The 14,708-nt window shown below is 32.5% G+C and overlaps 1 protein-coding gene across 1 annotated transcript; it reads left to right on the top strand.

The window, feature by feature from the left end:
- The first annotated feature begins 9,948 nt into the window (after positions 1-9,948).
- LOC122600614 (probable protein ABIL5) lies at positions 9,949-14,413 on the top strand. The gene is made up of 8 exons (XM_043773359.1): positions 9,949-10,097; positions 10,210-10,292; positions 11,716-11,869; positions 11,975-12,074; positions 12,162-12,201; positions 13,022-13,197; positions 14,008-14,072; positions 14,184-14,413. The coding sequence occupies exons 1-8, from the start codon at positions 10,011-10,013 to the stop codon at positions 14,268-14,270; spliced, it is 792 nt and encodes a 263-aa protein (XP_043629294.1). The 5' UTR covers positions 9,949-10,010; the 3' UTR covers positions 14,271-14,413.
- The last annotated feature ends 295 nt before the right edge of the window (positions 14,414-14,708 follow it).

Below are 14,708 nucleotides of genomic sequence, written 5' to 3' on the forward strand. Positions count from 1 at the left end.
GTGAAAAAAAATACAAAATAACGAGCCATAATAGAAAACTAACGATACAATACATGATGATAACCATAGAAAAGTTTCACTTGATAATTATAGATGTTCCAAACACATATCCCTACAAGTTTTTATACTCATATTTAATATTTGGGAAAGGTAAATTTCATGTACCTATATTTGGTATATAACTTTTCATATACTATTTTTTATTTAAATGGGATAGATTCTATACCTAAACTATATACATGTGTTATATTTTCACCTCTCTTAATATTTATGATAAATACTAAATCATATGTATAAACTCAGAATCAATAACTTATATGTTATCTAAATTCAATTTTTATCTGTATTATATTAACAAACTTCTAATAACAGCTTACACAAACAACACCATACATTTTAATGTGTAGATACATTATGCTCTTTATGGTTATTCGATCCCGGAAGACATACAAATGTTTATTGCTTTTTTTGAGTTTTAGTAATACTTCATATTAAAATTGTATAATTGCAACAAACTGAATATACTTTGATGTTATTTTCGGCCATCAGCCCATCAGTTATACATTATAGGCCACTGTTCTTTGATAAAGTGATAATGGGTAAAATGGATTTGTACTTTTTAGTCAGTTTTAGTGAGCCCATGTTATTTGATAGAATAATACTAAGGCCCAAATTTTATTGACGAAGATTTGTCATGCAACACTAAAATGTTTTTAACTTTACACAAAGAAGTTCCGACGATATTTCAACCAAGTTTAAGGTCGAGCTTTGCCTTATCATTTGTGGTAATTTTTGCCTCTACATTTTCTCATTGGTCCTTTTTCTTTTATCAGAATTTAATTATTTTTTAACTTATTTTTTTTCCTCAAAATTCTTGTAACAATAAAAAGCTTCATTTTTTGTTTTTCCTTACAAATTGTATTGTACGCCTGATTGTTTGTAATCAATCATATATTTTGGTTATAAAAATTTTCGTACTAAGATATACATAAGATCAAGTATATATGGATTATATACCTAAAATATTTGACCACTAAGGGGGTGTTTGGTATGATGGAATGGAAAAGGGAGAAAGGGAATGGGAAAGACTTCCCTTATTTGTTTGCGACGAAGATAGGGAATGAGAAATGAGAAAGAGGAATCAATTCCATTCTCTCAATTCTCTACAAATTGTAGAGAATGGGTGAGAATGGAAAAAAAAATTTTTTTTTTTAAGATGTTATATGTAATAAATGTATTATTATTTAAAATTTTTATATATATATATATTCATTCTCTGTTGGTACCAAACAACGGCATCCATTCTCTTTCCAAATACTCAAACTCTTTCTCACTATTTTCATTCTCTATTACATTTCCATTCTCTATGATTTCCTCCTACCAAACACCCCCTAATATCGATAATAACTTGAGATTATGTATTTTGTGTGACTATGTTTTATCATAATAACCCCTAGATTAGGATGATCACTACAAATATCAAAAGAATACTTTTATAATACATGTCTCATCATTAGGTTACAAATAGAGAAACCAAATGGATGTATATGTAATAGATCATGTTCGAATTTTATTTGCTTTACACAATAAATGGATCGTACCATACTAGATTTTATACCCGTATCAAATACACGGGTTTACATCACGGAGCTCTAATTTGCCCAAAATTTCGCATCATGCTATTGACATTTACGGATTTTAAGGCCTAGTGTTTCTCATGCAAGTCAAGTATACAATTAAGTAGAAGCTGATCTATGTTCATTTGCAGATTATATTAATATACCGTTATGTTGGCCTTTTTTTTGTGATGTTGTGGTGTAAAGTTGTTAGATGGATGACCATGTCTACTGCATTCTAAATTGCAAACATGTAAGACCGATTATTTAATAGTATATTAACGAATGAAACTTGTATAATTAAGTTGAGATGATCATACCTGAAATGTTGTTTGTTTCTTGGTAAGTGATTGAGACTTCATATAATGACGATTCGTTGTCGGGGTTTGTTTCCATGACATTTGGTATGTGTAACTTTCTTTTTCTTTTTTTGGATGTCTGTTTTTCATGAATCTTCGTTGTGAGAAAACAATTTGATTTTAATAACAGTGCTTTTAAGTTCTAACAACATGGACCAGATTGGAATGTATCGTTGTTGTCAAATAAATAAAACTATTTATATAGTCGTACCCTCACAAATCGTCTACAATTTGTGAAAAGTAACTAAAGAGCAGAATTCTTACAGCTCTATAAAAAGCTACAAGACACACAACACTTTTGAAAAAGTAAAAGAAAACATAAAGTAATTTGATCGAATAATACTTATTTATTGCTCAAGTTCTATACGGTTTTAACATTAATTTTTATCCTACTCTAATTACAATTGGTAGCTATAAATCATCTAAGATTACTTATTTTTTTTATTATATAAGATTGAAGATTTGTGTAAAAATAATATTCAACTCAATGGAGTATTGGTTACTTAAAGAAGCCTCCATGTGCATAACATTCTTATTCAACCCAACCTTGGCTTACAAAGGTGTCATTCCATCACATTAAATTTAATGTTGGACAATTATTATCTTTTAATAACCATGATGTCTATTAATTGACCTGTTAAAAATGAGCTTCAGTCGTTATATAATAGTCCAGTGTTAAAAGGAAGTCCTTCTAATGAAGGCTTGAATTCAGAAAGATTTTGGTTTAAGTCCCGATTGGTCAAAATTTACCCTTATTAATTTTTGTGTCTTTGGACGAATAAATAAAGGGTTTTTCTCCTACTATGTATTAGACACTTTAGCGTGAATCTGGTTAAAATAACATTATCTAGACCTTTCATTGTGATATTCGATCGGCACATGTCAAAAAAATCTGAGCTCCATGTCACATACTTTATGTGTAAGCATGCAACGTTCTGTTTTATGCAAAAGCCAACTTATGTAGTAGTGTGCATACGAAAAATATTAATCCTATTATTTTCTTGATATTTATGGCAGTTGCCAAAAGTTTTTCGCAACATTTTAACAACATTTGTTTGATTTCAAGATTAGTGGCGGACCACATGCCAGTCAAGATTGGTCATATTCACCCACAAAACATCTATAAAACTCTATATTTTCTATATCTTGAATTGAATTTTTAAATTTATTAATTTTAGTAAAGTGTTCGGCTTCTTAGTAAAAAAAATGGGTCCCTAAACATTAATTTCTGGCTATGTAACTGGTCTAAATTTGACAACAAAAAGAAAAGAAGATTGTGGGCCGGCTAAATATCGACATTAAAATGTTTTGCGTTAACAATTAGAATAGGTTGCTACTTAATTTAATTGTGTTATAGGTAATTGGCTTGCCAATGCAGTCTAAGCGAACAAGTAAATGGATCACACTGAAAGTTCGTGTTTTCTACGAGGAGTTGGCGACATGTTGGAAATCAACCTCATGACGTACATCTTTAAAATATCTTGTACGTATTTTGGAAATTATTAACAGTATTCTTAACTTAAAGGTTAAATAATTCAAAGATATAAACTATTAACATTAAACTTACATGTGATATGTGGGTCCTTTAGAACTATGATGATTTACTCCTATCACATGCTTAATTTTAATATTCTCTTTTTTTTTGGGTGATTATTATTCACCTTTTGAGTGCTTTTAACGTTCGTACTCATATCTTATTAACTATTTCACTTTTTTATTTTTTTTAAAGACTACTACGAATAAATGACTAACATCTTTCATGAGGATGCGTCCATGCCGATTCGAATCTTGACAATGCCCTAAAGTGTTTGCTCTCATATGTTAGGTGAATATAGTATTGCTAATGCCTTCTCGCACATTTGCATGTGACAAGATTCGAACCTGAGACCCTCAAGAAGAAATCACTGCACTTTGTGGAAAACCCCCTAATCACTGGGCTAACACGATAATTCAATCATCATCCAACAAACTTTCTAAATATTTAAATTTATTATTTTTTTTAAATTGAATTTCGTTGCAAACTTCGTATTGCAATTCGACAGTAAGATGTCTAATATACCGGGTAAAAAAACTCAAATATCATAACGGACAGTAAATTATAATTTGTTAAGTTAGATATAACATGATGTCATAATTTAACTTACAAAAATAATTCATTACCATTTGGGTACAAAAAAATAAATATAATAAACCTGCCTTTAAATTCTTGTACTGTATACACTTGAGATTTCGAGAATCCTCACATCATTTTCATGAGTTCACAAGTTAAATTTGACATATTATATTTAGCTTAATAAGATTAATTTACTGTCATCTTTTTCAATTTCTTTGAGTTACGCGATGGTTTATATATGAAAACAAATTTTAAATTGTTTTTGGTTAACTAAGACATAAAGATGTAAAATAGTTAAAGAAGAAAAATGAAAAAATAACTTCCTATTTTCAATCATTACCCAACTAATAATTTGCTTCTTTGATAATCAAGATATAATAAATGAAAACAAAATAAAGATATAGCTTATAGGAACCAAACAAGCTTCATTACAAAACTCAATTCAGCTGTATCATTTCTTCTTTTATTTAAGAGCACTTTTTTGGTCTAATTAATAGCTCTATTAGTGACTATATATTATATTACCTTGTGATATTTAAGAGCATGCGCACTTTTTTGGTCTATTTTACGACTGGGCAAGCTCTAACCCTCTATTTTTTTTAAGGTGAATCTCGCTGGAAATTTCGTGTCGCAATTCGACAACGAGGGGTCTAACATACGTTGTCTAAATCGGGTCCATGCTAGAAAGCTTATTCGAAGTAGAAATGTCTATTTCAAATACCCAATGGGTGGAAAAAAACCTCTACTAATCCGTCCAAAGACACGACGATTAATAGGGGTACCCTCTGTCCCCTCAGACTTGAACCTAAGTATACCTAAGTCAAGCTTTCATAAAGGGACTTAATTTCTATGTCCTCCCAAGGCTTGAACACAAGGCCTCATACAGTCATACCCTCTATCTATCAACTTCTATTCATTATCTAATTATCTTACATATATATGAATGACTAGCTATTTAAATGTAATACCATAAAGGTTTCCATTACCCTAATAATGATTTCTGGTTTTTAAATATACGTTCTTGAGTAATTACTAGCTTGTCAACGTTGGATAGGACAGTTTGTCAAAGACATAAAAGGATTTTTTTTCTTAAATTTATTAGAATTTGAGTTCGAGTTTTGTGGCTACTTCTTTATAAAAAATTATAAGTATTTTTTCCCCGAAGAATAGATTCTATGATTATAAATTGTTTTCAAAGAAAAAAAAGGTGAAAGAAAATAAAAAGAAAAGAAGAAGTTGAAACCACAAAAGTGTCACGAGATGGAAGTGGTGAACTGGCCAAAAAATTGTCATTTTGTTGGATGTACAATTGTGTGCCATGCCAGACAACGTACATATCCTTATTTTGTCTCTCGAAAAACTAATTATTTCTTTTGATAAATAATACTTTGTACAGTAAAATTGAAAGGCTAGAACGTTCATCTTTGATTTATAAATACAAACTAAGTATTGTTATCCGCGCTTCGTGGCGACATAAAAGGACTTTACGGAATAAAATCAGCTCAGAAATTAAGCGAATCTATGTTTGGCGGTCATTCTATCTATAACGTTAAAGACTAACCATCAAATACCTTTATATGAAAATCATATCTATAAAAGTAAGAAGCATTTCAAGTGTGATAAGGTAAAGTTGTATATGGAAATCTTTTGATATATATCGATCATATCGAGTAGACAAAACAACCAAGGAATTATATAAAATGTAAAAGTAATTACTACATTTACAAGGCTACAATAAATCATCTGTGTAAGTAAAACATATAGAAGAGGTAAATAAAAATAATACAGAAACACCATAAAAGACGAAGCTTTGAAAGTTAGTCATGTCGCAATTTGACATAAGCGAAGTTTTATATTAAAGAAAAGGAACGGATAGAAATACATACGTAGGTGTATATATAACTTTAAACAGACAGCCAAATATTTTGCAAATGGGAGAAAGATAAAAAGATATATATGTAGTCAAAGAGAGAAGAAACTTATGACAAAAAAGAAAAATCGGATTGTTACTATTAGTTTTCTACCGTAAAGCGAAAAATAAGACACGTCAACCAAAAGAAACACGTGGCCAATAATATAGTGAAATGTGTGTCATGCAGTAACTATTATACATAAGGCATAAAAAAGAGTAATAATTAGGAACAGTAAAATTTACTCACAAAGCAAATTTGGTTTTTAAAATATATAAATGTTTAGCAATATGATTATGGACTTCATAATAAAACATGTAAAAAATAAACACTACCCACATAACTTAAATATACTAATTTAGATATGTTTTCTAACTTATAACTTGGCTACTTCGAAAATAATTTTACTATCGACTGATTAAAACTTTTCTGAAGTGATCAGCCTGTATTCCGATCAGTTTGGGTCTGGGTCAGTTTGGGTTCTGATCATTTTGGTTGGTCAGTTTGGTCAGCCTGGGTTCTGATCAGCTTGGGTCTGGGTCAGCTTGGTTGGTCAACATAATCAGTTTGGTCAGCTTGGGTCTGGGTCAGGTTGTGTCAGGTTGGGGTCTGTTCAGGTTGGGTCAGCTTGACACAATTTACACATAATCTACACAAATGTAGATTATGGGTTTTGGGTCAGCTTGGGTTCTGGGTTGGGTCAGGTTTGAGTCAGCTTGGGTTCTGATTAGCTTAGTTGGTCAGCATGATCAGTTTGGTCAGATTGGGGTCAGGGTCTGATTGAGTCAGGTTGTGGTTAGGTTGGGTCAGGTTTGGTTAGCTTGGGGTTGGGTCAGGTTGGGTCAGGTTGGGGTTGGGTTGGGTCAGCTTGGGGTCTGGGTCAGGTTGGGTCAGCTTAGTTAGCTTGGGTTGGGTCAGGTTGACACAACCTACACAAATGTAAATTAATCTACACAAATGTAGATTATGGGTTTTGGGTCAGCTTGGGATTGGGTTGGGTCAGCTTGGGGTCTGCTTCAGGTTGGGTCAGATTGGGTCAGCTTGGTTAGCTTGGATTAGGTCAGCTTGACACAATCTACACAAATGTAGATAATGGGTTTTAGATCAGCTTAGGGTTGGGTTGGGTTGGGTTAGCTTGGGGTTTGGGTCAGGTTGGGTCAGCTTGGTTAGCTTAGGTTGGGTCAGCTTGACACATAACTACACATAATCTACACAAATGTAGATCCCAAGTTGACCCAGATTCCAGGCTGACCAAGCTGACCCATAACCCAGGCTGACCAATCTGACCCAACCAAGCTGACTAACCAAGCTGATCAGAACCCAAACTGACCAACCAAGCTGATTATAACCCAAGCTGACCCAGACACAGGCTGATCCAGAAACACGCTCACAAAAGTTTGATTTGTTTACAAAAATGTCACTGCGTTTTTTTTTTTAAATCCACATGTCACGTTCTGATTGGTTCATAAGACCTTCTCTCTCTTCTCTCCTAAAGACACCTTCTTATTTGATCTTTCTTATATATATATATATATATATATTGTAGACACACATCTTAGCAGCAAGATTGGGAGAACAAATGATATGATATATTAAAGGTTTTAGTTACAGAAAAATAGACAAAAAACATTAGAAATTACATCGGATTAAACTTAGGGTTTCAAACGGTAAAGTGTATGCTTAGTTGCTTACGGATTAAACAACCTATACAACGATATTTACGATTAACAATATCGAAAAAGACGGCAACTGAAAGAGTTGTTCTTGATATATTGGCAGAGCATTTGAGGAGGCCTTTTAATTCATACCATTGACAACTCGTCAAAATGTAATGATTTTGAGGACACGTACTTGGCATCAAGAGAAGCTGGGTAGCTCTATAATCTGTAAAGGTGATGGAAGAGTTCCTAAGCTAGAGAGTTGCTCCCACCTTTTCTTGTAAAAACGGATTGGAGAAAGGACATACTATATTTTTAAAAGTATTTCAATTCATGAATTTTTTTTCCTCTGTGCTGGAGTAGTTAGGCTAAAAAAAAAAATACACTAACTTCATTTTTTTTAATGATTTAGAGTTAGCTTACTTTCTAACTTTTATACATCCTTCATATGTAGAAGTGCCAAAAGCTATTGGGTCGGTAACATGCATGGGAGGGTCGAATTTGTGAGTGTGGTTTCATACATGCTCTGCTATAGATTTGAGTTTTTATATCTAATCTTTAAGATTTAAAAAATTGTTTACTATTATTATAATTATTGATTGATATGTTATGAAGATCTGTAAGTGGATATTTAGGTTGGTTAGAGATGATGATTAATTGATTATGATGTTGGGAATAGATCTAAAAAAGGAGAGGGCAAATAGAGTATGGCTGTTTTAGGGATAAAAGGACCAGAATGCCCCCATGTGCAATGCACATGTGAAATTTAACGGCTAAAATTAACCGAAGTTAATGTCAGGGACCATTAACAATGAAACTGGAAAACCCAAGGACCATTAGCAACGAAAAAAAAAACAAAAGGGGCAAAGTACAAATATAACAAACCACAAAGACTATTTGTGACATTTTCTCTAAATTCAAAGTGACCGGTGGAAAACATCCAATCAAAACCGATAGTTGTGATTCATCACAACCCCCACGTAAGCCCCTATGCCAATCACATGTCTAACCATTGGCAAAGATGTGCTCCGAAGAAATGAGACAATCACGTCTCTAAACTATAGCATAAAGATGTGGGTACCTGCTGGACATATTTGATTCCCCGACACTGATAACACTTTGATGTAGGCCGAAATGTGGATGGGAAAGCTATTTTGTATTTGGAGATTCAAGATAATAGGGTTAGAAAAGGGGCCTAACTAAAATGGCCATATATTTTGCTACATGACTCCGTTTGTAGCATATGACCAGTCGAAACGATGGTTGAGACGAGGAACACGTTTGCAAAAGTTGCCAATTAAAGGAAGTATGGGTCAGCCTATGGGCCCAAAAATACCATTTTCTATGAGTTATGGACCTTTTTATATGTTTTTCGGAATTTTTTTGACTTTATTTTTGTAATAACTTTCGGCATATTAATGTTTTTAAGTCCGTTCGAATTTTGCATGTCTATTTATATGTCTGTAAACATAGGGAAATGATCAGTTTTCATTATATACAAAAATCATTTTTTCTCTATCACGAGTGTGATTAGTGTGAAAAATCATAGATTATCAGTATTCAGTATGAATCAACGATAATTTAAAGTATTGTTTCTGACATTATTTAAATCAATAGATTCGATTGTTAATTTCAATTTGCGATCAGGGTCACACTTTAGAGATAATTTCAATTTGTTAATTTTACTTAACCATTTTGTAAAATTGATATTTGCTTTAGAGATAATTTATATCTTAGATCATATCTTACTCATTAATTTTTTCACTCAATAAGTTATCTCAAAATCTCAAAATCATTACATAAAGATGAGATTAGGCTATGTTGTCATAACTATGCATGCTATACAACAAAGTGAATTCTCAAGAAAAATTAAACCCATCAGAAACTTTGCCAACAATAAGACTCAAACTCAAGTTTAAAAAAAAAATACATGACGTACAGCCGGGCTTGTCTTCTTTGGCTTTTGGGCATGTACTTATATGTTGATGTATAACATTGAAACCAAATTTAAGTTGTATTATGAGGGTAGTGTCTTCCATAAAGAATATGTTATAAAGAATCAGTTATTATATGGTACCTATTAATTTTTATAATATATGTTAAATGTTAATGCAAACCAACAAAATAAGTACTAATCAGTTCAGTTAACCTATGTGCTTTTTGTCATACATAAATACACATACATATCCATGTGTATATGTTTCACAAAAAAAATAATTGTTTCATTTAACACCTCAAAGTCTCAAACAATACCCTACCTCAAACACATGCACACAAACTCATATATATGTATATATAAAGTGACAAGTATAGAGCAAGTTAAGACAATTGTAAAAAGTGCAAGCAATAAGATAATGGAGGAAGATTCAAATTCATCTCATAATTCAGAGCATTCTGAAATTGAACCTCAAAGTTACTCAAAATTCAGCAATTCCATCAAAGTAAGGACTCCAATTCAGCTTCATGTTCATAGTGTTACAAAGTATTTTCATCATTTTATTTTGTTAATACATCAAAATATTTGTGTTAATCATATTAAGTTTTGTTTTGAAGGAACTCAAGGATTTGTGCTCACAACTTCATGCAGCAGCAGGATATTGTGAATCTACTTTTATGAGTTCTAGTCATAAGCACTTGTGAGTATCTTTTCATCATCTTCCTTTTTATTACTTACTTGTTGGATGAAGAAAATTTCACTACTTGCTAAAAAACGAAAAACTGCGATGCAATTTGTTGCTCGTTTCACTACTGTATTTTTCATGTAAAATGTAATTAATGTACATGAATGAATTTGAATTGATGGCTTTGAAAACCACCATGTTTCAAAATAAAATCCAATTAATGAAATGTAACAAAATGACAATAGCTACTTAGCTAGACATTATATATTTCAAAACTGTACAAGAGCTTTGGATTTCCTCCTAAAAGGTATTTGGAGACGATCACGTGGCACCTTTCCTCCCAAAAAGTATTTGGGGATGATCGCGTGGCTGTCACTGATTGCAAAAGGTGCTGTCGTGAGTGATCTGAATTGCATTTAAAAAAAAAAAAAATTCAAAACTGACTATATATATATATATATACTGATAAATGACAACGGACGAGATGTTCATTAACTATATGAGTGTTTGATAAGTACAACTTTACTCGATTATAGTGTTGTATGAATACATTGTAACATGAGTTGCCGAAGATCTTTTCAAAAACATCTCTTTATTATCAGGTAAAGTATACACGGTTTATACCTCACTACTTCCATACTTTATTGTTTTAATGTGATTAGATAATGTTTTTGACGTCGTCATAGGACAAAAAATAAAAAACTAAAGTAGTGTTTCAAAATTAAGAGCGCACACTGACATAGAAACTTAGCCAAGTGTCAAATTGAGAGTGATAGCAGATTGCTATATATTTTGACCCGTGAGCCATCACATATGTCCAATATTTTATTATCATTATTATTTATCTATGTACTACCATATTTCATATTTAAAAGTACAATTACTACTTTTATAATTGTAGCATGACACAAAGTGTGCTCACGGATTATGAAATATCACCGAGATGAAATTTTATGGCTGTTTTATGTCCTTTATATATGTACAATATGTTTTATATTTTAAGGTCAACGAGACAAAATGAAGAAAAAGTATATATAACCGAAATCACGTCACGTGTGAGTAAATTATATCATACGTCTTAATTATATTTAATTAAGTGTTAAAAAATGTTGCAGTTTTTAATACATACATAGCAGTTAGGTTCTTTTAAGCCCATAGGTGTCATCCTCTCTTAAGCCCATACACTCCATTAAAGCCCATTGTTGTTGCAAACAATCAGCCCCACTAAGATTAGTCCAGTCCAAGTTAAGTCCAATATTTATCACGAGCCCGAATTATCATATTCCGGTCTCTATTCAAGAATTAGCAAACCATGAGTATGACCCACAAATACACAATAACAATGTCAAATGTATTATATGATATGTATATTGAACCAAAAGATCGTATATCAATCATAGATTTAACAATAAGGTCTTTTACATATATGCGTATGCAGAGTTGTGGAGAACACAAAGGAATATGTTTGTAAGGCAGTGGTGGCAGTTGTGGATCATCTTGGAAGTGTTTCAGCAAATCTGGACTACCATATTTCGAAAACAGATACAGAAACAATATGCATAACCCAAGTTAAAATCGATTCCCTTAAACAGGTATATATATATCAAATATTATATCATCATATCTAAAACTATGTACCTTTATTTACATATTTACAAAATAATGATACTTTTCATGTTTATTTACAAAATTAACAGAAGCTTTTTACCTGCCAAGAATATTCAGACAAGCTTGCTCAAGCTAAACTAACTTGGAAGGCAGATACCCCTCGATATAATTCTCGTTACCTAAAATCACGTAAGATATGTATTTTCTTTTTACATTTACAAACATATGTCATTCTTAAAAGTTTTAGTGTTTGATTTGCTACTTTTCACTTATCAGCTGGCTCAGATGTTTTAAATTTGAACAAACAGCATTCAAGGTACGTAATTACATTTTTTTTTTTGAAAAGTAAACTTTTATTCACAAACATCCGAACCCACAAATCGTGGGCCAGCAACAAGTATTACATGGCTACATTATTTACAACTTCAAACCGATTCCAACTATCCAAACTAATTGTACAAACATCTTGATCGATTCTTATACCAAAAGAAAGTAGTCGCCTTTATTTCTTGAAATACCTTGTCGCCATTCGTCTCCTCATTATTAAATCTTTTATTATTCCTTGCACGCCATAGGCACCAACAAGTCACAAAAACAATGCCTTTGAAGACCTCTTTTGTGTTCCCTCTAAGACCCAAGTGTTCTTCGATTTCAAATATATCTTTCACTGAGAAAAAGAAGATTGGTCTTACTTTGCACCAAACACCGATCCTGTACCAAACAGCCATCGCCAAGTCGCAAGAGCATAGAATATGTTCCAAGGTTTCTTCAGTAGCATCGCAAGATACGCAGCCGACCCTATCAAAGCTCACGTTCCTGTTCTTAAGGGCAGCCATGGTTGGTAACCGATCCATGGATGCCCTCCACATTAAAATGTAACAGTCCTTGGTTATCCATTTCGGCCAATCAAAGATAAAACGATCGCTAAAATCTTTCTCATTTCTAAGGAAATCTTTGACTCCTTTAACTGAGAATGACGTTCCCTTCCCCCCATCCATCTCCATCTCCTTTAACTGAGAATTACATTTTTTTTTTATTTCTGTTGACTTCACTATTTTGAAGACTTTTTTCCTTTTGAATTAGATCATTGCTCATATCTACTTCTATATATTGTGTGTTTTTTTTTACTTGTAAAGGGACGCAGGGAGTGAGATTGTTGTAAATAACGTAAACAACACTAAGCTTGAGTTTAAGATAGATGAAGATATTCCGCTATTGTTTTACACTTGTATTTCCAAATTGCCGTCATTATCACAATCCGAGGAATCAACATCTGAAAAGGGGGAAAAGACAATAAACTCCTCCTCATCAGGTATGTATCATATCATTTTGAAACATGAACATCAAAGTCACTATATATAGATACAAGTAAGTGAGGTGAAAGAATTTGACATTAATGAGGTCAGTTGTTTGATTGGAAGGGACCGATTAAAAAAAATAATGTTGATTTAACCTTTTAAATGACCAGACCACATAAGGCTATCTCCAATGCTAAGGACGCTTAAGGGCGTCCTTGAGCTGCCACATCATATCCTTACAAATCCTTACACATCCTTATAAATCCTTAAAATCCTATAATTTTATCTCCAACCATACAAACATTCTTACATATCCTTTAACTCCATTAAAAACAAAAAAAATTTAAGTTATGGCACCTAAGGGCATACCCTTGGGTAAGGGTATGCATCAAAAAATCTTTAGGTTTGGACAACTTCAACCGCAAAGGATATCCAAGGGCACCCAAGGGCGCCCAAAATCCAGTGGCGGAACTTGAACCACATTACTGGGGGGTAAAATCACGCATTCACGTACAGTTTTCTGCATCTATCTTTTATCTCTGACTTTCAGAGGGGGTAAAATCACACAAAAAAATTTTTTTACCCTTAAATAATATATAATTGCTAGATAAGACTCAAAAGTTTGGAGGGACCATTACCTCTTTTGGCCCTTATTATCTTCCGCCCTTGCCCAAAAACATTCTCATTGGATATAGTCTAAGTAAGAAGTTGTGTTACTTGAAGGGTCTCAGCATTCAGTACCCTCTGGTCCACTAGCTCCGCCTCTAGATACAAGTGTATATATTGTAACTTAATAGTTGATATGTATGTTGTTTACGTAACAGCTATACCAGTGCGCGATAACTTGTCAATTCAATCAAAACCACAAGCCTTGTCGTTCCAGTTACAGGTGATGTGTGTTCCTATTTATCATCATTATATAGATTTCTCCAAACAAATATACAAAACACTTTGAGTATTCCACAACTAAAAGAACGTTGATCGATTTAATGTTTGACAGGACAAGCGTAAGAGTAAGCGCGGCACGTTGTTTAGAAAGTCCATGACGAGCAACGAGATACTCTCAATCATTCGGAGGAGAAGATAATTTAACCTTCATTATAAGTATATATTTAACATTTTAATAAATGGATTGGTATTTTAATTACATCAACCTTCTTGTGGCTGGTTGGTTTTATATTCTATTGTAAATTTTAATGTTTGTATAAGAGGATTGGTGTTTCCATTTTACGTTTTATGCTTTGTTTGAATTAACACCACAAAATGATACAGTATTACTTATTCAAATTTTCCTATAGAAATTACTTTAGATACATCAGATAAATATAATCGTGTGCTAGCTCTAGCCTTTCTTTTCGTAATAAATGAATTAAGGCATTTATGATACTTCTATGAATTAAGACATTTATGGATATAGTTTTAGTCAATCATCATTATTCTTTTTTTATTCATTTTAGTTGAAAGCCCAGGCCCAACACAGTTCGTAAGTATGAAGAGTTAAAGAGAAAACTCAGGCCCAACACAT

The sequence above is a fragment of the Erigeron canadensis genome, chromosome 5, assembly GCF_010389155.1.
Source record: "Erigeron canadensis isolate Cc75 chromosome 5, C_canadensis_v1, whole genome shotgun sequence".
In the NCBI taxonomy this organism is placed as follows: Eukaryota; Viridiplantae; Streptophyta; class Magnoliopsida; order Asterales; family Asteraceae; genus Erigeron; species Erigeron canadensis.

What these genes read in the sequence shown, in the direction of transcription:
- LOC122600614 (XM_043773359.1), top strand. Translation starts at nt 10,011, where the DNA reads ATGGAGGAAGATTCAAATTCATCTCATAATTCAGAGCATTCTGAAATT. An exon ending in AATTCAGCAATTCCATCAAA is followed by an intron (nt 10,098 to 10,209) that starts GTAAGGACTCCA and finishes TTTGTTTTGAAG; the next exon opens with GAACTCAAGGATTTGTGCTC. An exon ending in CCTTGTCGTTCCAGTTACAG is followed by an intron (nt 14,073 to 14,183) that starts GTGATGTGTGTT and finishes AATGTTTGACAG; the next exon opens with GACAAGCGTAAGAGTAAGCG.